The 23075-nt window shown below is 46.5% G+C and overlaps 1 protein-coding gene across 9 annotated transcripts in view; it reads left to right on the top strand.

Moving 5' to 3' along the window:
• The first annotated feature begins 12149 nt into the window (after positions 1-12149).
• Positions 12150-23075, top strand: part of AGFG1 (ArfGAP with FG repeats 1) — a 94226-nt gene continuing 83300 nt past the window's right edge. For all 9 annotated transcript variants that reach the window (XM_038749040.1, XM_038749036.1, XM_038749035.1 and 6 more), the window contains exon 1: positions 12150-12343. In XM_038749040.1, coding sequence (XP_038604968.1) covers positions 12177-12343 — 167 coding nt within the window. In that variant the 5' untranslated portion in view covers positions 12150-12176. The remainder of the gene's footprint in view (positions 12344-23075) is intronic.

The raw sequence follows: 23075 nt of genomic DNA, 5'->3' as shown, positions 1-23075 counted from the left end.
GACGATGTCGCAGGGGCCATTTTGTGGAAGTTCGCCAAGTTCATTCAAACCTAAAGCATTTCTCCAGGTACACTTGGATTTGCACCCTTTTCCACCCTCAGCCCCACAACACTTATGTACTAATCTATAGTTTATTTATTCATATTAATGGCTGTCTCCCCGTCAAAGACCGTAAGCTCCTTGAACGTGTCTACCAACTCTGTTATATTGTTCTCTCCCAAAGGTTTAGTACAATGCTCTGCACGCAGTATGTACTCAGTAAATACCATTGATTGATGGATTGATTGATCGGGTGCGCCCCGGTCCCATTTCCCCCCCACCCCCAAGTCCCCTGCTGTTGCATTCCCCTCCCTAGGCCCTCTGATTAAGGATGTCTCTTCAGGACAAGTGCTTAGTACGTTGTTTTGCACACAGTAAGCTCTCAATATTTATCTACCATTGATTGATTGACTAAGCCCTCCTTTCCTCTTCTCCCACTCCCTTCTGTGTCATCCTGACTTGCTCTCTTTATTCATCCCCCTTTCCAGCCCTACAACCCTTAAGTACATATGTGCAATTTATTTATATTAACGTCCGTCTCCCCCTCTAGACCATAAGCTCATTGTGGGCAGGGAATGTGCCTGTTTATTGTTAGATTGCATTCTCCCAAGCGCTTAGTATGGTGCTCCGCACACAGTAAGCGCTCAATAAATATAACTGAAGGGTTGACTAGGTATCAGGAGCTGAGGTGGAGAGAGAGCTGGGAGCTGAAATTAAAAATATCAGACATTCAACCAACTGGTGTCATGTCCCTACCGTAATGTCTGTCTCCTCCTCTAGACTGTAAGCTCCTTGTGGACAGGGAATGTGTCTGTTTATTGTTATATTGTACTCTCCCCAATACAAAGTACAATGTTCTGCCCACAGTAAGCACTCAAAAGGATTTGCCTTGGCAGTTAAGCGTAGAGGAGATTTGCTCTAATTATTTAATTTTTTGTTCTAATTTCTGTACTGTTCACCTGTTAGAGATGTGATGAGAAAGCCAGGCCCATCTTTCCCTGTAATAAAAGATTTCTTCATAGAGATGAATATTGTTGGCATTATAAAGTATACTGCATAGATAATGGCAGTCTGATGTTAATATACACTGCTTCCCCTGGGGCCTTGATTTCATAAATATTCCATAGAACAAACTTTACTAAACCTTTCTGACTCCCGATCACATGATCTCACCACTGTATTCAAAAGCCGCAATTACCCCCAGCGTGTTAATCTGTGCACTAATTTGCTGTTCCATTATTGATCACAACTCAAAGTTCCTTCTTGCAGTGAAACCCAGATGGCATTAAGCGTAAGAGAATTTGCTACTCGGTTGTTACGCTTTTTAATTACATTAGGTTTTTTTTTTCCCTCTGAAAGACTCATCTAGAATAATAATAATAATGGTACTTTTTAAGTTCTTACTATGTGCAGAACACCGTTCTTAGCGCTGGCATAGATACAAGTTATTCGGGTTCGTCACAATCCCTGTCCCACATGGGGCTCACAGTTTAAGTTAGGAGGGAGCAGGATTTATTCCCCATTTTACAGATGAGGTAACAGAGGCACAGAGAAGTTAAATGACATGCCCAAGGTCACCCAGAAGACAAGTGGAAGAGCCGGAATTAGAAGCTAGGTCCTCTGATTCGCAGGTCTATTCTGTTTCCATTAGGCCACGTTGCTTGAATGAATGCTTCTCAATTTAGAATCTGAATTTAGAACTCTGAATTTAGAATGGGATGTAGAGCCTGTATCTTGGTCAGGGTAATTGAGACAAAGGTAGTTTTCATTGTCACCACCGCTATCATCATAATCATCACCATCGGTATTTTTTTTATGGCATTTGTTATGTGCTTACTATGTGCCAGGCACTATTCTAAGCCCTGGGGTAGATAGAAGCTAATAGGTTTGGATACGGTCCATGTCCTTCATGGGGCTCACAGTCTCAATCCCCATTTCACAGATGAGATAACTGAGGCACAGAGCAGTTAAGTGACTTGCCCAAGGTCACACAGGCCCAGGCCCCTGTTCTGTCCAGTAGGCCATGCTGCTTCTCAGGTATGTGAGCCCGTTTCTAGACTGTGAGCCCGTTGTTGGGTAGGGACTGTCTCTATATGTTGCCAGCTTGTACTTCCCAAGCGCTTAGTACAGTGCTCTGCACACAGTAAGTGCTCAATAAATACGATTGAATGAATGAATGAATGAATCCACTGAGCACCTTTACGTCAGGCTTGACTGTCCTGTTTTTCCTGTCGTCCTTTGTTACCAGGTTTGGAGGTGGATGACAGTGACCCCCCAGAACAGATCCAAGACCAAAGGGGTCAGAAAAATCAATCTCACATTTAGCATGGCTTCATGACCTGACCCCCCTTCCCTGGACCCCTGTCCTAGCATAATAATAATAATAGTATTCATTAAGCATTTACTATGTGTTTTACACTCCTGTAAGTGTACTACACTGTTCTAAGCACTGGGGTAGATACAACCTAATCAGGCAGGACCCAATCCCTGTCCCACATGGGCGTCACAGTCTTAATCCCCATTTTACAGATGAGTTAACAGGCCCAGAGAAGGCAAGTGACTTTCCGAAGGTCACACAGCTGACAAGCACTAAGGCCTCTCGAGGTCAGAGTGGGAGTCCACTTCTGTGGAGTGAATTTTGCTGACATCTTGGCCTGCCGGGGTCAATATCAGGAGAACCAGCCCCTTCCATTCACGCCTGGTGAGTAACAGTGAAATTGAAGCAAGCCCCCTTATTCGGTACACAATAATTAACATTTTTTCTTAGGCTTTTTCTGGTCCCTTTAAAAACCATTCATTCACTCAATTGTATTTATTGAGCACTTACTGTGTGCAGAGCGCTGAACCAAGCACTTTTGAAAGTACATTACAACAATAAACGGTGACATTCCCTGCCCTTCCAGCCTCTGGCATTGCATAACATTTTATATTTCTTTACACAGCATGTCAAAACACTTGATACCAGTAAATCTAAGGACTCGGTTTTACGCCCTTTTAACTTGTTATATTCAGGCAATGGCCACACAGCCCTACCTGTGGAACTGGGAACTGGGAATCAGGAAACCCGGAGTGCTGTATGATCTTGGATAAGTCTCCATCCCCCACATCTTACCTTCTTCCCTTCCCCACAGCCCCTGTATATATGTATGTATATTTGTACATATTTATTACTCTATTTATTTATTTATTTTACTTGTACATATCTATTCTATTTATTTTAGTTTGTTAGTATGTTTGGTTTTGTTCTCTGTCTCCCCCTTTTAGACTGTGAGCCCACTGTTGGGTAGGGACTGTCTCTATATGTTGCCAACTTGTACTTCCCAAGCGCTTAGTACAGTGCTCTGCACACAGTAAGCGCTCAATAAATATGATTGATTGATTGATTGATTGACAAGTGGCTCAGGTGGGATTAGAACCCAGGACTCCCAGGCCCGAGCTCTAACCACTAGGCTAGGCTGCTTCCCATGACACTGCCCAACAGGACAGCCACATGGTTGGAGAGAGAATGTGGTGCAAATGGCGTTGGCGTGAAATGATCATTTGCACAGAACATAATCTCGTGCAAGGCCAGCCCTGCTGGATAGACTTCAGTGAGGGAAAGGAAATAACACAAAGCGTCTGCTCCTTGGACAGTCCGGATTGAGTGTGTGATGTAATCACCTGGGATCGCTTAATTTCTCAGGGGGATCGTGCCTGATTGCACTATCTGGCCACAGGGCTCGGAGCTCTAGTTTGTCCCTTATTATAGAACAAGCCATTTTTCTTCTTTCTGACCTGCAGTGAATAGTGGGAGAAATTTCAAGGGAATGAAATGACCCCAAATGGAAAAATGCACTAGGAGGCCTTCCTGTCTTTTAAAAGCATGGCCAAACCCTCGGTCCCCCGCCAGTGCTCTTTCTTGTCTGATATTGGAGGAAGATATCTTTCACAATGAGGCATTATCGCCTGACTCAGAGCCCAAGAGTTACATCCTGTGTTTAGGGTTTTTCTTTGTTATTTTTAAACACTGAGGGTACCTACAGTCTCATTTCAAGAGAGGTGAATGAAACATTTTTTACATGTCTCTATTTCTCTCTCTCCCTGTAGACTGTGAGCTCGATGTGGGCAGGGAACGTGCCTACCAACTCTGATATATCTCCCAAACACTTATGCACCTAATAAATACCATTGATTGATTACCAGGATGCAGGAGAAGCAGAGTGATTTCCTCTTTGGGTAGTTTCTGGTTGTTGTGATTTACAGTGAGTGTTCAATAAATATGATTGATAGATTGATTAACATTTGCTAAATGCACTGAGAGCGCTAGAAGGGTTTGGATTCCCAGATCGAAAGATTAATCCGGAAAGAGGAAACCGATGACATAGGAAGAAGGGAGGCCAGGGGCCAGGTCTCCTGACTAGATCCGTTCCCTGCCGTGACCTGGGAAGACTTGCGACATCTTCACTCTATTTAATCTTCAGGAAGTTCATCTGCAGAAAAAAAAATGGTATTTGTTAAGTGCTAATCATGGGTCAAACGCTGTTCTAAGCCCTGGGATAGACACAAGTTTATCACACTGAACACTTCCCTGTCCCACACGGGGCTCGTAGCCTAAGTAGGAGGGAGGACAGGCATTGAATCCGCATTTTACAGATGAGGAAACTGAGGCTTCGAGAAGTAAAACGACTTGCCCTAGGTCACACAGCAGGCACCTGGCAGAGCTGGGCTTAGAAGCAAGTCCTCTAACTCCCAGACCCGGGCTCTTTCCATTAGACCAAGCTGCTCCCCATTCAGTTCCATCAAGTCACCTGTTTTTTTTAATGGCATTTATTAAGCTCTTACTATGTGCAAAGCACTGTTCGGGCTTGCACTTGTGGGAGGCCTTAGGCATCCATCAATTTCTCTGCTGTAGTCTGACGTTGGTAGGAAGCACCCACGGGTGGGGGTAAAGATGTTGGCACATCTCTGCCTCACAAGCCTGAGTGTTTCTGGAACAGAAACATCCCTTTTAGACTGTGAGCCCACTGTTGGGTAGGGACTGTCTCTATATGTTGCCAACTTGTACTTCCCAAGCGCTTAGTACAGTGCTCTGCACACAGTAAGCGCTCAATAAATACGATTGATTGATTGATTGATTGATCCCTGCTCCCTGGCCCTGCTTGCTAAGCTCAGAGCAGCTCTTCTGACTTCTTCCTCCTTCCTCCCACTCTCGCCTCCTACTAAGAGTGGCCATTTTCCGGTTTTACAACAGACAGATTGGCTTTCAACCCGACTGTCAACTACCCAACACAAATTCGGCAACAGGCACCTCTGTGGCTGGTATTAACATTTTCAGTACTTAAGCTCATTGTGGGCAGGGACTGTGCCTACCAACTTGGTGAGATTGCACTCTCCCAAGGGCTCGGTACCTGGCCATTCCTTCATTCATTCAATTATATTTACTGAGTGCTTACTGTGTGCAGAGCACTGTACTACGTGCTTGGGAAAGTACGCTACAACAATAAACAGACACACTCCCTGCCCACAATGAGTTTACAGTCTAGAGGGGAGGAGATGGGCATCAAAGCAAATACATAAATTACAGATAGGTATGATGCTTGATAAACACCACTGACTGATTGCTGTATCGAGGTACCTTTCCCCCTTGGTTCCCGGCGTCTGTTTCTGGGCCAGAAATAATGACCATATTTCTGGTGGACCTGGGAAGGAACGCAATGGCCATGGCTGGGGTGGGTCAAGACAACCTAACCAAGTGCTCTAAGATTATACAGAATTGGGAGGACTTCCCCAAAATGGGGTCCCATGACATCATCCCAGCACCCTGCATGCTGGTGTTACGCTTGTGACGTCGTGTATATCTTGGGGTCTGGTTTTGTGGAGGGCTGTCACTGGGCACACTTACCTCCTGATCTGAGAAGCAGCATGGCCTAGTGGATAGAGCAGGGGGCCGGGAGACAGAAGCACCTGGCTTCTAATCTGGGCTCTACCACTTGTCTGCTCTGTGACCTTGGGCAAGACACTCATTAACTTCTCTGTGCCTCAGTTACCTCATCTGTAAAATGGGGGTTAAGACTGTGAGCCCCATGTGGGACATGGACTAGGTCCAACCTGTTTCATTTATATCTACCTCAGAGCTTAAGCTAGTAATAATAATAATAATAATGATGGTATTTGTTAGTAAGCGTGTAACAAATACCGTATTAAAAAAAAATAACCCATTACCCACTAACCCAAACCCTGATTGCTGACTCGTCTCTGGTGTCTCTCTGTGCCGTCCACAATGAGCTGGAGCTCTTTCTAAGGTTCTGTTCACTAAGGCTGAAGTCCCCAATTTGACTGGAGATTGTTCATTTCGATTGCCCACCTCCTAGACTAGTTACAAAGTAAATTCTAGACCTCCCCCGAGAACTTCTCAGTATGGTCTGGCACTTGTTTGAATGGTGCATTTTCTCCGTGCATCCTGCATGCTTCTAAGAGTGTGCGTTGAGTAGAAACATCAAATTATATGCAGAAACCGCACTAGTGTTTCCAGGAAGTTCGAACATTCAAACGATCTGGTTTTTCCTCTGCTTCTTTTTTGTTTCTGCCTCACTACTTCTTGCAAATGAAAAAGTAAAAGCCAGGAAACTATAGTTTTAAAAAAATACACAGGGGGGTGGGGGGAAGTACAGTGCCATCAAAAAAAGTTAAAAAAATGAGAAAGCTAATGATGCTGTAAATGCAGATGATTTTGTGAAGACTCTGGAATGATTTTTTTTGATAGCATTTATTAAGAGCTTACTATGTGCAAAGCACTGTTCTAAGCACTGGGGAGGTTATAAGGTGATTAGGTTGTCCCATGGGGGGCTCACAGTCTTCATCCCTATTTTACAGATGAGGTAACTGAGGCCCAGAGAAGTGAAGTGACTTGCCCAAAGTCACACAGCTGACAAGTGGTGGAGCCGGGATTTGAACCCATGACCTCTGACTCCAAAGCCCGGGCTCTTTCCACTGAGCCACGCTGCTTTTATTAATCGTGATTACTCTTATGGGTCTTGTCAAATGCTTACTTCAATCAATCAATCAATCAATCAATCATATTTATTGAGCGCTTACTATATGCAGAGCACTGTACTAAGCACTTGGGAAGTACAAATTGGCAACATATAGAGACAGTCCCTACCCAACATTGGGCTCACAGTCTAAAAGGGGGAGACAGAGAAAAAAAAAACCAAACATACCAACAAAATAAAATAAATAGAATAGATATGAACAAGCAAAATAAATAAATAAATAAATAGAGTAATAAATATGTACAAACATCAAGCACTATTCTCAGCACTGGGGTAGATACAAATTAATCTGGTGGCACAGAGTCCCTATCCCATATGGGGCTTACAGTCTAGAGGAGAGGGATAGGAGGTATTTCCCCCCATTTTAAGATGAGGAAACTGTGGCACAGAGAAGTTGTGACTTGCCCAAGGTCACACAACGGGCAAGTGGCAGAGCTGGAGTTAGAACCCAGGCCCTCTGACTCCCAGCTCCATGCTCTATCCACTAGGTCATGCTTCACAATCACAGCAAGCACTCAGTAAATACCACTGATGGATACCATGGTTTTTTTTAAATGGCATTTATTAAGCGCTTACTATGTGCAAAGCACTGTTCTAAGCACTGGGGGGGGATACAAGGTGATGAGGTTGTCCCACGTGGCGCTCACAGTCTTCATCCCCATTTTACAGATGAGGTAACTGAGGCCCAGAGAAGTGAAGTGACTTGCCCAAAGTCACACAGCTGACAAGCGGTGGAGCCGGGATTCGAACCCATGACCTCTGACTCCAAAGCCCGGGCTCTTTCCACTGAGCCCCGCTGCTTCTCTAGCACTCGTTTCATTTGGTTCTATAGCTTAAAAAGTTCAGTATGAGTGAGACAAGGGTGCTGTCATTACTTCTTTTACTTCGTTACTTCTCCAGGAGGCCTTCCCAGAGTGAGCCCCCTCCTTCCTCTCCCCCTTGTCCCCCTCTCCACTGGGCAAGAAGGTGACAGGGGTGGGTGTAAGCTGTTGTTTGTGTCTTGCCGGGGCATTTGCCCTCGCTCTGAACCATTTCCTGTTTCTTAAGGTGCACAGACCCCAGTATTTTTTAATAATGATGGCATTCGTTCATCATCATCATCAATTGTATTTATTGAGCACTTACTGTGTGCAGAGCACTGTACTAAGCACTTGGGAAGTACAAATTGGCAACAAATAGAGACAGTCCCTACCCAACAGTTTGCTCACAGTCTAAAAGGGGGAGACAAAACCAAACATACTACAAAATAAAATAGAATAGATATGATTCAGTCTTATTTATTGAGCACTTACTGTGTGCAGAGCACTGTACTGAGCGCTTGGGAGAGTCCAGTACAACAGCAAACAGACACATCCCTGCACACAGTGAGTTTTCTGTCTAGAGGGGAAGAGGCAGATAGTAATATAAATGTGTTGAGGCGTACTGTCTAGAGGGGAAGAGACAGATAGTAATATAAATGTGTTGAGGCGTACTGTCTAGAGGGGAAGAGACAGATAGTAACATAAATTTGTTAAGCGCTTACTACGTGCCAAGCAGTCCTAAGCCCTGGGGTAGATACAAGGTAATTTGGTTGTCCCACTGGGGGCTCAAAGTCTTCATCCCCACTTTACAGATGAGATCACTGAGGTCCAGAGACTCGTTTTGTGTTGTTGTCTGTCTCCCCCTTCTAGACTGTGAGTGCGTTGTTGGGTAGGGACCGTCTCTATATGTTGCCGATTTGTACTTCCCAAGCGCTTAGTACAGTGCTCTGCACACAGAAAGCGCTCAATAAATATGATTGAATGAATGAATGAAGTGAACTGACTGACCCGAGGTCACACAGCTGACAAGTGGCGGTGCCGGGATGCCCGTCTTCTAGACTGTGAGCCCGTTGTTGGGTAGGGATTGTCTCTATCTGTTGCCGAATTGTACCTTCCAAGCACTTAGTCCAGTGCTGTGCACACAGTAAGTGCTCAATAAATTCGATCGAATGAATGAATGAACCCATGACCTTATGGTCTTTAGTCCAGTGCTGTGAACACAGTAAGCGCTCAGTAAATACTATTGAATGAATGAACCCACGACCTCATGGTCTTTACTCCAGTGCTGTGCACACAGTAAGCGCTCAATAAATACAATTGAATGAATGAACCCACGACCTCATGGTCTTTAGTCCAGTGCTGTGCACACAGTAAGTGCTCAATAAATATGATTGAATGAATAATAATAACGATGGTATTTTTCAAGCATTTACTATGTACCAAGCACCGTTCTAAGCGCTGGGGGAATCAAGGCGATCAGGTTGTCCCACGTGGAGCGCACAGTCTTCATCCTCGTTTTACAGATGAGGGAACTGAGGCCCAGAGAAGTGAAGTGGCTTGTCCAAAGTCACCCAGCTGACAATTGGTGGAGCCGGGATTAGAACCCACAACCTCTGACTCCCAAGCCTGGGTTCTTTCCACTGAACCACACTGCTTCTCACCCAGTAAGTGCATGCATGCATGAATGAATGAATAATGACAGCATGTATTAAGTGCTTACTACGTGCAAAGCACTGTTCTAAGTGCTGGGGAGGCTACACAGTGATCAGGTTGTCCCACGTGGGGCTCACAGTCTTCATCCCTATTTTACAGATGAGGGAACTGAGGCCCAGAGAAGTGAAGTGACTTGCCCAAAGTCACGCAGCTGACAATTGGCGGAGCTGGGATTAGAACCCATGACCTCTGACTCCAAAGCCTGTGCTCTTTCCACCGAGCCACGCTGCTTCTTGAATGAATGAATGAGTGAAGGAATGAATTTGTTAATGATGTGCATCTAGCTTTATTTCTATTTATTCTGATGACTTGACACCTGTTCACATGTTTTGTTTTGTTGTCTGTCTCCCCCTTCTAGACTGTGAGTCCTCCGGGCTCGCGTCTCCTCCTGCCTTCAGGACATCTCCATCTGGATGTCTGCCCGCCACCTAAAACTCAACATGTCCAAGACTGAACTCCTTATCTTCCCTCCCAAACCCTGCCCTCTCCCTGACTTTCCCATCACTGTTGACGGCACTACCATCCTTCCCATCTCACAAGCCCGCAACCTCGGTGTCATCCTCGACTCCGCTCTCTCGTTCACCCCTCACATCCAATCCGTCACCGAAACCTGCTGGTCTCACCTCCGCAACACTGCCAAGATCCACCCTTTCCTCTCCATCCAAACCGCTACCCTGCTGGTTCAATCTTTCATCCTATCCCAACTGGATTACTGCATCAGCCTCCTCTCTGATCTCCCATCCTCCTGTCTCTCCCCACTTCAGTCTATACTTCATGCCGCTGCCCAGATCGTCTTTGTGCAGAAACGCTCTGGGCACATTACTCCCCTCCTCAAAAATCTCCAGTGGCTAAAAGTCAACCTAAGCTTCAGGAAAAAACTCCTCACCCTGGGCTTCAAGGCTGTCCATCCCCTCGCCCCCTCTTACCTCACCTCCCTTCTCTCCTTCTCCAGCCCAGCCCGCACCCTCCGCTCCTCCACTGCTAATCTCCTCACCGAGCCTCGTTCTCGCCTGTCCTGCCATCGACTCCCGGCCCATGTCATCCCCGGGGCCTGGAATGCCCTCCCTCTGCCCATCCGCCAAGCCAGCTCTCTTCCTCCCTTCAAAGCCCTACTGAGAGCTCACCTCCTCCAGGAGGCCTTCCCAGACTGAGCCCCCTCCTTCCTCTCCCCCTTCTCCCCCTCCCCATCCCCCCCGCTTTACCTCTTTCCCCTCCCCACAGCATCTGTATATATGTGCATATGTTTGTACGTATTTATTACTCTATTTATTTGTACATATTTATTCCATTTATTTTATTTTGTTAATATGTTTTGTTCTCCATCTTCCCCTTCTAGACTGTGAGCCCACTGTTGGGTAGGGACCCTCTCTATATGTTGCCAACTTGTACTTCCCAAGCGCTTAGTACAGTGCTCTGCACACAGTAAGAGCTCAATAAACACTATTGAATGAATAAGGGAATGAATGAATGGATGAATGAGTGCGTGAATGTGAATGAGTGAGTGAGTTAATGAGTGAGTGAATGGATGAATGAGTGAATGAGAGAATGAATGGGTGAATGGATGAATGAATGAATAAATGAGTGAATGAATGATGAATGAATGAGTGATGAATGAGCGTGAATGAGTGAATGAATGAGTGAATGAATGGATGGGTGGGTGGATGAATGAGTGAATGAATGAGTGATGAATGACTGACTGAATGAGTGAATGAATGAATGTGTGAATGACTGGATGGATGAATGAATATATGAGTGAATGAATGAGTGAATGAATGTGTGAATAAATGGATGGATGGATGAGATGGATGGATGAGTGAGTGAGTGAATGAATGAATGAATGAATGAATGAATGAGTGAATGGATGCGTGAATGAATCGATGGATGGATGGATGAATGAATGGATGGGTGAATGAATGTGTGAATGAATGGATGAATGAATGAATGGATGGATGGATGGTTGGATGAATGAATGAATGGATGGATGGATGGTTGGATGAATGAATGGATGGATGGTTGGATGAATGAATGAATGGATGGATGGATGGTTGGATGAATGAATGGATGGATGGTTGGATGAATGAATGGATGGATGAATGGATGGATGGTTGGATGAATGAATGAATGGATGGATGGATGAATGGATGGATGGCTGTATGGTTGGCTGGCTGGATGAATGAATGGATGGCTGGATGGATGAGTGGATGGCTGAATGGCTGGCTGGATGGCTGAATGGCTGGCTGGATGAATAAATGGCTGGACGGCGCCGCCCCTAAGCGCCGCCCCTTCTGGCGTCCGGAGGCCCGGCCCGGCCCGGTTTGCGCCAGCGACGGCCTGCGTCCTCCGGGCCGCCAGAGGGCGCCGGCGGCTGGATCCGGGCCGGGGCCGGGCCGGGGCCGATCTCGGACGGCCTCGTTCTCCGGCGGCGGCAGAGGCAGCGGGCACGGGGCAGCGGGCAGGGGGCGGCGCGCAGCGGGCAGGGGGACCAGCTGCGGGAGCCGGGAGGGGCGGGCGGTGAGTGAGCGCGGCCCGCGGGGGGGGGCCCGGGAGCGGGGCCTCCCCGCCCCGCCGCTCGCCCTCCCAGCCCTCCCGGGCCATGGCGTCCAGCGCCAAGCGGAAGCAGGAGGAGAAGCACCTGAAGATGCTGCGGGAGCTGACCGGCCTCGCTCCCAACCGCAAGTGCTTCGACTGCGACCAGCGCGGCCCCACCTACGCCAACATGACGGTGGGCTCCTTCGTCTGCACCTCCTGCTCCGGAAGCCTGTGAGTCCCGGGGGGAGGGGGGGGCCACGACGCTCCGCGGGGCTCTGTACTGAGCGCCGGCGAAGCCCCCCTCAACTCCGGCCAGCCCCCGCCCCCTTCACCTTTGGGCCTGCTCAGCAGCATCATCATCCTCATCGTCAATCGTATTTATTGAGCGCTTACTAGGTGCAGAGCACTGTACTGAGCGTTGGGAAGTACAAATTGGCAACATGTAGAGACAGCCCCTACCCAGCAGTGGGCTCACAATCAATCAATCAATCGTATTTATTGAGCGCTTACTGTGTGCAGAGCACTGGACTGAGCGTTGGGAAGTACAGATTGGCAACATGTAGAGACGGCCCCTACCCAACAGTGGGCTCACAGTCAATCAATCAATCGTATTTATTGAGCGCTTACTGTGTGCAGAGCACCGTACTGAGCGTTGGGAAGTACAAATTGGCAACATGTAGAGACAGCCCCTACCCAACAGTGGGCTCACAATCAATCAATCAATCGTATTTATTGAGCGCTTACTGTGTGCAGAGCACTGGACTGAGCGTTGGGAAGTACAAATTGGCAACATGTAGGGACAGCCCCTACCCAACAGTGGGCTCACAGTCTAGAAGGGGGAGACAGAGAACAAAACAAAACATATTAACAAAATAAAATAAATAGAATAGGTACAAGGAAAATAAATAGAGTAATAAATATGTACAAACATATATACAGGTGCTGTGGGGAAGGGAAGGAGGTAAGATGGGGGGGGAGGGGAAGGAAGGGGCTCAGTCTGGGAAGGCCTCCCGGAGGAGGGGAGCTCTCGGCAGGGCCTCGTTCATCTGGGGGAAGCTACGACTGATAATGATAAATAACGATGATGATATTTATTAAGCGCTTACTATGGGCCCAGCACTGTTCTAAACGCCGGGGACGTTACAAGGTGATGATGATGATGGCACTTTATTAAGCGCTTACTATGTGCCCAGCACTGTACTAAATGCTGGGGACGTTACAAGGTGATGATAATGATGGCATTTGTCAAGCGCTTACTATGTGCCGAGCACTGTTCTGAGCGCTGGGGAGGTTACAGGGTGATAATGATAATAATAATAGTAAATGATAATTAATGATAATAATAATCATGACATTTGTTAAGCGCTTACTATGTGCCGAGCACTGTTCTAAGCGCTGGAGAGGTTCCAAGGTGGTAGTAGTAGTAATGATGATGATGATGATGATGGGGGACGTTACAAGGTGATGATAATAATAATAATAATAACATTTGTTAAGTGCTTACTGTGTGCCGAGCACTGTTCTAAGCGCTGGGGACGTTACAAGGTGATGATAATGGTGGCATTTGTCAAGCGCTTACTATGTGCCCAGCACTGTACTAAGCGCTGGGGACGTTACAAGGTGATGGTAATGATGGCATTTTATTAAGCGCTTACTATGTGCCCAGCACTGTACTAAGCGCTGGGGACGTTACAAGGTGATGGTAATGATGGCATTTTATTAAGCGCTTACTATGTGCCTAGCACTGTTATAAGTGCTGGGGACGTTACAAGGTGATGGCAATGATGGCATTTTTATTAAGCGCTTACTATGTGCCCAGCACTGTTCTAAGCGCTGGGGACGTTACAAGGTGATGGTAATGCTGGCATTTGTCAAGCGCTTACTATGTGCCGAGCACTGTTCTGAGCGCTGGGGACGTTACAAGGTGATGATAATGATGGCATTTGTCAAGCGCTTACTATGTGCCCAGCACTGTTCTAAGCGCTGGGGACGTTACAAGGTAGTAGTAATAATAATGATGATGGGGGGGGGACGTTACACGGTGATGATAATAATGATGATGGCATTTGTTAAGCGCTTACTATGTGCCCAGCACTGTACTAAGCGCTGGGGACGTTACAAGGTGATGGTAATGATGGCATTTTATTAAGCGCTTACTATGTGCCTAGCACTGTTATAAGCGCCGGGGACGTTACAAGGTGATGGTAATGATGGCATTTTATTAAGCGCTTACTATGTGCCTAGCACTGTTATAAGTGCTGGGGACGTTACAAGGTGATGGCAATGATGGCATTTTTATTAAGCGCTTACTATGTGCCCAGCACTGTTCTAAGCGCTGGGGACGTTACAAGGTGATGGTAATGCTGGCATTTGTCAAGCGCTTACTATGTGCCGAGCACTGTTCTGAGCGCTGGGGACGTTACAAGGTGATGATAATGATGGCATTTGTCAAGCGCTTACTATGTGCCCAGCACTGTTCTAAGCGCTGGGGACGTTACAAGGTAGTAGTAATAATAATGATGATGGGGGGGGACGTTACACGGTGATGATAATAATGATGATGGCATTTGTTAAGCGCTTACTATGTGCCCAGCACTGTACTAAGCGCTGGGGACGTTACAAGGTGATGGTAATGATGGCATTTTATTAAGCGCTTACTATGTGCCTAGCACTGTTATAAGCGCCGGGGACGTTACAAGGTGATGGTAATGATGGCATTTTATTAAGCGCTTACTATGTGCCCAGCACTGTACTAAGCGCTGGGGACGTTACAAGATGATAATGATGGCATTTGTCCAGCGCTTACTATGTGCCCAGCACTGTTCTAAGCGCTGGGGAGGTTCCAAGGTAGTAGGAGTAATAATAATGATGATGATGGTGGGGGACGTTGCACGGTGGTGATAATAATGATGATGGCATTTGTTAAGCGCCTACTACGTGCCCAGCACTGTTCTAAGCGCTGGGGACGTTACAGGGTGATGGTAATGATGGCATTTTATTAAGCGCCTACTATGTGCCCAGCACTGTTCTAAGCGCCGGGGACGTTACGAGGTGATAATAATGATGGAATTGTCAAGCGCTTACTATGTGCCCAGCACTGTTCTAAGCGCTGGGGAGGTTCCAAGGTGGTAGTAATAATAATGATGATGATGGGGGACGTTACGAGGTGGTGATAGCAATGATGATGGCATTTGTTAAGCGCTTACTATGTGCCGAGCACAGTTCTAAGCGCTGGGGAGGTTACAAGGTGATAATAATAATAATAACATTTGTTAAGCGCTTACTATGTGTCCAGCACTGTACTAAACGCTGGGGACGTTACAAGGTGATAGTAATGATGGAATTGTCAAGCGCTTACTATGTGCCCAGCACTGTTCTAAGCGCTGGTGGAGGTTACAAGGTGATAATAATAATAATGATGATGATGATGATGATGGCGTTTATTAAGCGCTTACTATGTGCCCAGTACTGTTCCAAGCGCTGGGGACGTTACAAGGTGATGGTAATGATGGCATTTTATTAAGCGCTTACTATGTGCCCAGCACTGTTCTAAACGCTGGGGACGTTACAAGGTGATAATAATGATGGCATTTTATTAAGCGCTTACTATGTGCCCAGCACTGTTCTAAGCGCTGGGGACGTTACAAGGTGATGGTAATGATGGCATTTGTCAAGCGCTTACTATGTGCCCAGCACTGTTCTAAGCGCTGGGGAGCTTCCAAGGTAGTAGTAGTAATAATAATGATGATGATGGTGGGGGACGTTACACGGTGGTGATAATAATGATGATGGCATTTGTTAAGCGCTTACTATGTGCCGAACACTGTTCTAAGCGCTGGGGAGGTTACAAGGTGATAATAATAGTAATAATAATAATAATAACATTTGTTAAGCGCTTACTATGTGCCGAGCACTGTTCTAAGCGCTGGGGACGTTACAAGGTGATAATAATGATGGCATTTGTCAAGCGAGTACTATGTGCCCAGCACTGTTCTGAGCGCTGGGAAGGTTCCAACGTGGTAGTAATAATAATGATGATGATGGGGGACGTTGCAAGGTGATGATAATAATAATGATGGCATTTGTTAAGCGCTTACTAAGCGGTGGTGGAGGTTACAGGGTGATAATAATAATAATAAAAAATAATAATAGTAATAATTAATGGTGATGATAATAATAATAATGGCATTTGTTAAGCGCGTGCTATGTGCCGAGCACTGTTCTAAGCGCTGGGGAGGTCTCAAGGTGGTAGTAGTAATGATGATGACGATGGGGGACGTTACAAGGTGGTGATAATAATGATGATGATGGCATTTGTTAAGCGCCTACTGTGTGCCGAGCACTGTTCTAAGCACTGGGGACTTTACAAGGTGATGATAATAATAATATTTGTTAAGCGCCTACTGTGTGCCGAGCACTGTTCTAAGCACTGGGGACTTTACAAGGTGATGATAATAATAATATTTGTTAAGCGCCTACTATGTGCCCAGCACTGTTCTAAGCGCTGGGGACGTTGCAAGGTGATAATAATGATGGCATTTGTCAAGCACTTACTATGTGCCCAGCACTGTTCTAAGCGCTGGGGAGGTTCCAAGGTGGTAGTAGTAATAATAATGATGATTATGGGGGACGTTACAGGGTGATAATAATGATGGCATTTGTCAAGCGCCTACTATGTGCCGAGCACTGTTCTAAGCGCTGGGGAGGTTCCAAGGTGGTAATAATGATAATGATGGCATTTGTCAAGCGCTTACTATGTGCCCAGCACTGTTCTAAGCGCTGGGGAGGTTCCAAGGTGGAAGTAGTAGTAGTAATAATGATGATGATGATGGGGGACGTTACAAGGTGATAATAATGATGGCATTTGTCAAGCACTTACTATGTGCCCAGCACTGTTCTAAGCGCTGGGAAGGTTCCAAGGTGGTAGTAGTAATAATAATGATGATTATGGGGGACGTTACAGGGTGATAATAATGATGGCATTTGTCAAGCGCCTACTACGTGCCGAGCACCGTTCTAAGCGCTGGGGAGGTTCCAAGGTGGTAATAATAATAATGATGGCTTTTGTTAAGTGCTTACTATGTGCCGAGAACTGTTCTAAGCGCTGGGGAGGGTACGAAGTGATAATAATAATAATGATGATGGCATTTGTTAAGCCAGGCACTGTTCTAAGCTCTGGGGAGGTTACGAGGTGATAGTAATAATAATGATGGCGTTTGTTAAGCACTTACTATGTGCCGAGCACTGTTCTGAGCGCTGAGGAGGTTCCAAGGTGATAATAATGATAATGATGGCATTTGTCAAACGCTTACTATGTGCCGAGCACTGTTCTAAGCTCTGGGGACGTTACAAGGTGATAATAATAATAATAATAATAATAATAATAATAATAATAATAATAATAATAATAATAATGGCATTTGTCAAGCGCTTACTATGTGCCGAGCACTGTTCTAAGGACTGGGGAGGTTACAAGGTGATAATAATAACGATAGCATTTGTCAAGCACTTACTATGTGCCGAGCACTGTTCTGAGCGCTGGGGAGGTTCCAAGGTGGTAATAATAATGATAACGATGGCATTTGTCAAACGCTTACTATGTGCCGAGCACTGTTCAGAGCTCTGGGGACGTTACAAAGTGATAATAATAATAATAATAATAATAATGGCATTTGTCAAGCGCTTACTATGCGCCGAGCACTGTTCTAAGGACTGGGGAGGTTACAAGGTGATAATAATAATAATGATAATGATAGCATTTGTTAAGTGCTTACTCTGTGCAAAGCACTGTTCTAAGCGCTGTGGAGGTTACAAGTTGATGAGGATGTCCCACGGGGGGCTCACAGTCTTCATCCCCATTTTACAGATGAGGGAAATGAGGCCCAGAGAAGTGAAGTGACTTGCCCAAAGTCACACAACTGACAGTTGGCGGGGCCGAGACTTGAACCCATGACCTCTGACTCCAAAGCCGGTGCTCTTTCCATTGAGCCACGCTGTCCCGCCCCCAACGGGCTCACACTCCCATTCAGTCGTATTTATCTGCTCCCCCTCCCTTCCCCGTCATTCTATCCTATTTATTGAACACCTACCATGTGCGGGGCTCTGTACTGAGCGCTGGGGAAGGCCCACTCAGCCACAACTAGAGACAGCCCCCGCCCCCAGTGGGTTCACAGGCCCGTTCGGTCGTATTCGTCTGTGGGAAGCCACAACTAATAATAATAAGAGTATTAATGATGGCATTTATTCAGCGCTTACTATGTGCCGAGCACTGTTCTAAGCGCTGGGGAAGTTACAAGGTCATCAGGATGTCCCACAGGGGGCTCAGTCTTCATCCCCATTTTACAGATGAGGGAAATGAGGCCCAGAGAAGTGAAGTGACTTGCCCAGAGTCACACAGCTGACAATTGACGGAGCCGGGATATGTTTATATGTTTGTACATATTTACTACTCTATTTACTTATTTATCTTGTACATATTCTATTTATTTTATTTGGTTTATATGTTTTGTTTTGTTGTCTGTCTCCCCCTTCTAGACTGTGAGCCCGCTGTTGGGTAGGGACCGTCTCTGTATGTTGCCAACTTGTACTTCCCAAGCGCTTAGTACAGTGCTGTGCGCACAGTAAGCGCTCAATAAATACGATTGAATGAATGAATGAATGAATGAATGACCTCTGACTCCAAAGCCCGGGCTCTTTCCATTGAGCCACGCTGTCCTGCCCCCAACGGGCTCACAGTCCCATTCAGTCGTATTTATTTGCTCCCCCACCCTTCCCCATCATTCTGTCCTATTTATTGAGCTCTTCCTGTGTGCGGGGGCACTGTACTGAGCGCTTGGGAGAGTACAATTCAGCAACAACTAGAAACAGGTCCTGCCCCCAACGGGCTCCGTCTCAACAGTGCTTTGCACATAGTAAGCGCTTAATAAATACCACTATTATTATTATTATTATTCAGTCGTATTTATCTGCTCCCCCTCCCTTCCCCATCTATTCTATCCCATTTATTTGACGCTTCCTGTGTGCCGGGCACTGTACTGAGCGCCGGGGAAGTGCAATTCAGCAGCTAGAGACAGTCTCTGCCCCCAACGGGCTTACAGGCTCATTTAATCGTATTTACCTGCTCCCCCTCCCTTCCCCATCATTCTGTCCTATTTACTGAGCGCTTCCTGTGTGCGGGGCACTGTACTGAACGTGGGGAAGTGCAGTTCAGCAACAACTAGAGACAGTCCCCGCCCCCAACGGGCCCATAGTCTCATTCAATCGTATTTATCTGCCCCCCCCCCCATCATTCAGTCGTATTTATTGAGCGCATGCTGTGTGTAGGGCACTGTACTAAGCGCTCAGCAACCAGTAAAGACAATCCCTGCCCACTACGAGCTCACACCTAGAAGAGGGGGAGACAGACAGCAAAACAAGTAAAAAAGCATCACCCCGACTCCCTCCCTTTGTCCAGCACTTGGATCTATATGCACACATCTATAATTCTCTTTATATTAATGATGTGTGAATATCTCTAATTCTATTTATATCGATGCTACTGATGCCCGTGTACTTGTTTTGCCGTCCGTCAGCGCCTTTCTAGACTGTGAGCCCGTTGTGGGCAGGGATCGGCTCCATCTGCCGCCGAGTAGTACTTCCCCAGCGCTTGGCACAGTGCTCTGCGCACGGTAAGCGCTCAATAAATGCGATCCAGCGAATGAAGGGAGCGCTTGCCGTGTGCACAGCACTGGCCTAAACGCTGGGGAAGTGCAATTAAGCAACAAAGAGCACAGCAGTCGGCGCACAGTAAGCGCTCGAGTGCGTGCAAAGGTGGCAGCCCGCGGGCACGCAAGACCAGGGCCGAGATTTCTGCAGGGATGGGCACTCTTTGTTGGTGGAGTGCGCTTTCCCGAGCGCTTAGTACAGTGCTCCGCACGCAGGAAGCGCCCAGTCCACCCGAGTGAATGAATCTCCCGCTCAGGGGGCCGCGTTCGGGTTGATGGCAACGAGAGGGCCCAAAATCTTGAAAAAGGGCCAAAGGATTTCTTCCTAACCAAAGTTTCCCGGTTGCCAGGCAACTTTGGAAGATGGGGAGAGAATGGGAAGGGGCTTTATTGGACCTGTTGTCGTGGGGGGGTTCAGTTGTGGCTCCTCCCGGAGCCGCCGTCCCCAAGGGGTTCGGCCTGATTTGAGAAAGGCGGAAAACGTTCGAACTTGTTCAGGTCATGCCGGGGGAATCACCTCCCAGCTGCCTTCCCCAGGCAGACGGATTGACGGAATTCCCGGCCGAACGGGGGGGTTGTGTCATATCAAATAGCTCAAGTGGAATTCATCCGTGAAATAACCGATTTATAGAAGTGTGGGGAATGGGACCCACCCAGGGTGATCTTGGTATCGGTCTTTTTTTGGGGGGGCGGCCGTGGGGAGAGCTGGCTCTCCCTCCTAGGCAGACTAGTGTGGAATCAGCGGAACAATGCAAGTTTTGAATTTAGTCTTCCTTGTTGGATTTGCGCAGGAGGCTTCGGATCCCCCCCCCGATCGCCGAATCCAGACGGAATGGAAACTAAATTAAACGCTAGGATAATATTTTCTCCTTAATCTGTAATTCAGCCCATCTTGTAAATAATGAGCTGTTTAGCTTTTTAGTAGGGGTTGCGAGTATTAGATTTGGGATTTACTTTTCCTGGTCTCTCACCTTGGAATGTCTGTATAAAAGAAACTTTTATTACTCTGTTTATTTATTTATTAATTCGTTTTACTTGTACATTTCTATCCTATTTATTTTATTTTGTTGGTATGTTTGGTTCTGTTCTCTGTCTCCCCCTTTTAGACTGTGAGCCCACTGTTGGGTAGGGACTGTCTCTATGTGTTGCCAATTTGTACTTCCCAAGCGCTTAGTACAGTGCTCTGCACATAGTAAGCGCTCAATAAATACGATTGATTGATTGATTGATTGAAGAGGTTTTTTTTTGTTGTTTATAAGGAAAAGCCCAGAAGAGTGATTTACCTTGTAAAAGAAATATATTTCTGCTGAATAGTACGTAGTGTGTTGGATTTCTTTTTCGGGGACTAACCTTTTATCGCCTGTCAATTTGAAGAAATCTAGGAGGATCTATCTCGTGGCTAGCAGTACCGTCGTTAACCTTGCTTTTAAGTAAACCGAACAAGTCGGTCTAATTTTGAATTTCCTTTGGGTGTCTTTTCTGCTACCAGACTCCCAATTAATCTTGCTTTCCCTTCTCTGCTCACTTTTGTGTTTTTGCACAGATGTCTGTCACGTGCATATGCCTATGTGATGCTCATTCAGAATAGGAAGCTTAAAAAAACTGAAATCAGATTGCGAAACATGAAAATGAACTGTATTTTTAGGTGCCCGACGGTCTCTGAAGCAATTATTGAGCTTGAAATTTTAATTTCTAAAATCTTTGACTAGGCAGCGGCTACTGTCTTAGCATTGGTTACAAGTGATCTAGCCCCGCACGATTATTCCTAATCATACGTATCCTAAATTAGGAGGCCAGCAGTTGCTTTGTTCCAGCCCCAGAATAAGTATATTGGTTTTCTCAGAGTAAATTCCTCGTGAGACAATCTGATGGGTCACTCCGGGGCCCCAGTTCGGTTTCCTGCTCTTTAAGACTAACAGCCTCAAGCTTGTAGAATGGAAAGACTTAATAGGTTAAATTTGTTTTCCCTATTTGTTTGGGAGAGCAGCATGGCCTAGTGGAAAGAGTCAGGGGTCGTGGGTTCTAATTCTGACTCTGCCACCTGTCGTCTGTGTGACTTTGGGCAACTCACTTGACTTCTCTGTGCCTGTTACCTCATCTGTAGAATGGGTATGAAGCCCGTGAGCCCCACGTGGGACAACCTGATTACTTTGTATCTGCCCCAGCACTTAGGACATTGCTCGGCACATAGTAAGCGCTTAACAAATGCCATCATGATTATTATTATTAAGTCTTAGTACTCACTGATATTCCACTTCCTAAAAAGATTAAGACGCTTTACGTTTCCTGCTCAAGTTAAAGTTTCGGAGGTAGAGCTAATGAAATTCTATTAAATTCCCATCATAGGAGAAGTTAAAAGAAAATTGATTTTTTTTAAGAAGTCTGAGAAGCGTGGATATTCGTGTCTTGGATTAATGCATTCTTTTTTTTTTTAACTTAAAGTTTCAGCCTTGAATTCATTCGTTCATTCAATCGTATTTATTGAGCGCTTACTGTGTGCAGAGCACTGTACTAAGCGCTTGGGAAGTACAAGTTGGCACCATATAGAGACGGTCCCTACCCAACAGCGGGCTCACAGTCTAGAAGGGGGAGACAGACAACAAAACAAAACATATTAGCAAAATAAAATAAATAGAATAAATATGTACAAATAAAATAAATAAATAGAGTAATAAATACGTTCAAACATATATACATATATACAGGTGCTGTGGGGAGGGGAAGGAGGTAAGGCGGGGGGGATGGGGAGGGGGAGGAGGGGGAGAGGAAGGAAGGGGCTCAGTCTGGGAAGGCCTCCTGGAGGAGGTGAGCTCTCAGTAGGGCCCTGAAGGGAGGAAGAGAGCTAGCTTGGTGGATGTGCGGAGGGAGGGCATTCCAGGCCCGGGGGAGGACGTGGGCCGGGGGTCGACGCGGGACAGGCGAGAAAGAGGCACGGTGAGGAGATTAGCGGCAGAGGAGCGGAGGGTGCGGGCTGGGCTGGAGAAGGACAGAAGGGAGGTGAGGTAGGAGGGGGCGAGGGGATGGACAGCCTTGAAGCCAAGGGTGAGAAGTTTCTGCCTGATGGGTAGGTTGATTGGTAGCCACTGGAGATTTTTGAGGAGGGGAGTAACATGCCCAGAGCGTTTCTGCACAAAGACGATCCGGGCAGCGGCGTGAAGTACGGATTGAAGTGGGGAGAGACAGGAGGATGGGAGATCGGAGAGGAGGCTGATGCAGTAATCCAGTCGGGATAGGATGAGTGATTGAATGAGCAGGGTAGC

Source organism: Tachyglossus aculeatus, chromosome 7 (assembly GCF_015852505.1).
Source record: "Tachyglossus aculeatus isolate mTacAcu1 chromosome 7, mTacAcu1.pri, whole genome shotgun sequence".
In the NCBI taxonomy this organism is placed as follows: domain Eukaryota; kingdom Metazoa; phylum Chordata; class Mammalia; order Monotremata; family Tachyglossidae; genus Tachyglossus; species Tachyglossus aculeatus.
The sequence above is the reverse complement of the archived record's forward strand: the minus strand, read 5'-3'. Positions and strand labels throughout refer to the sequence as shown.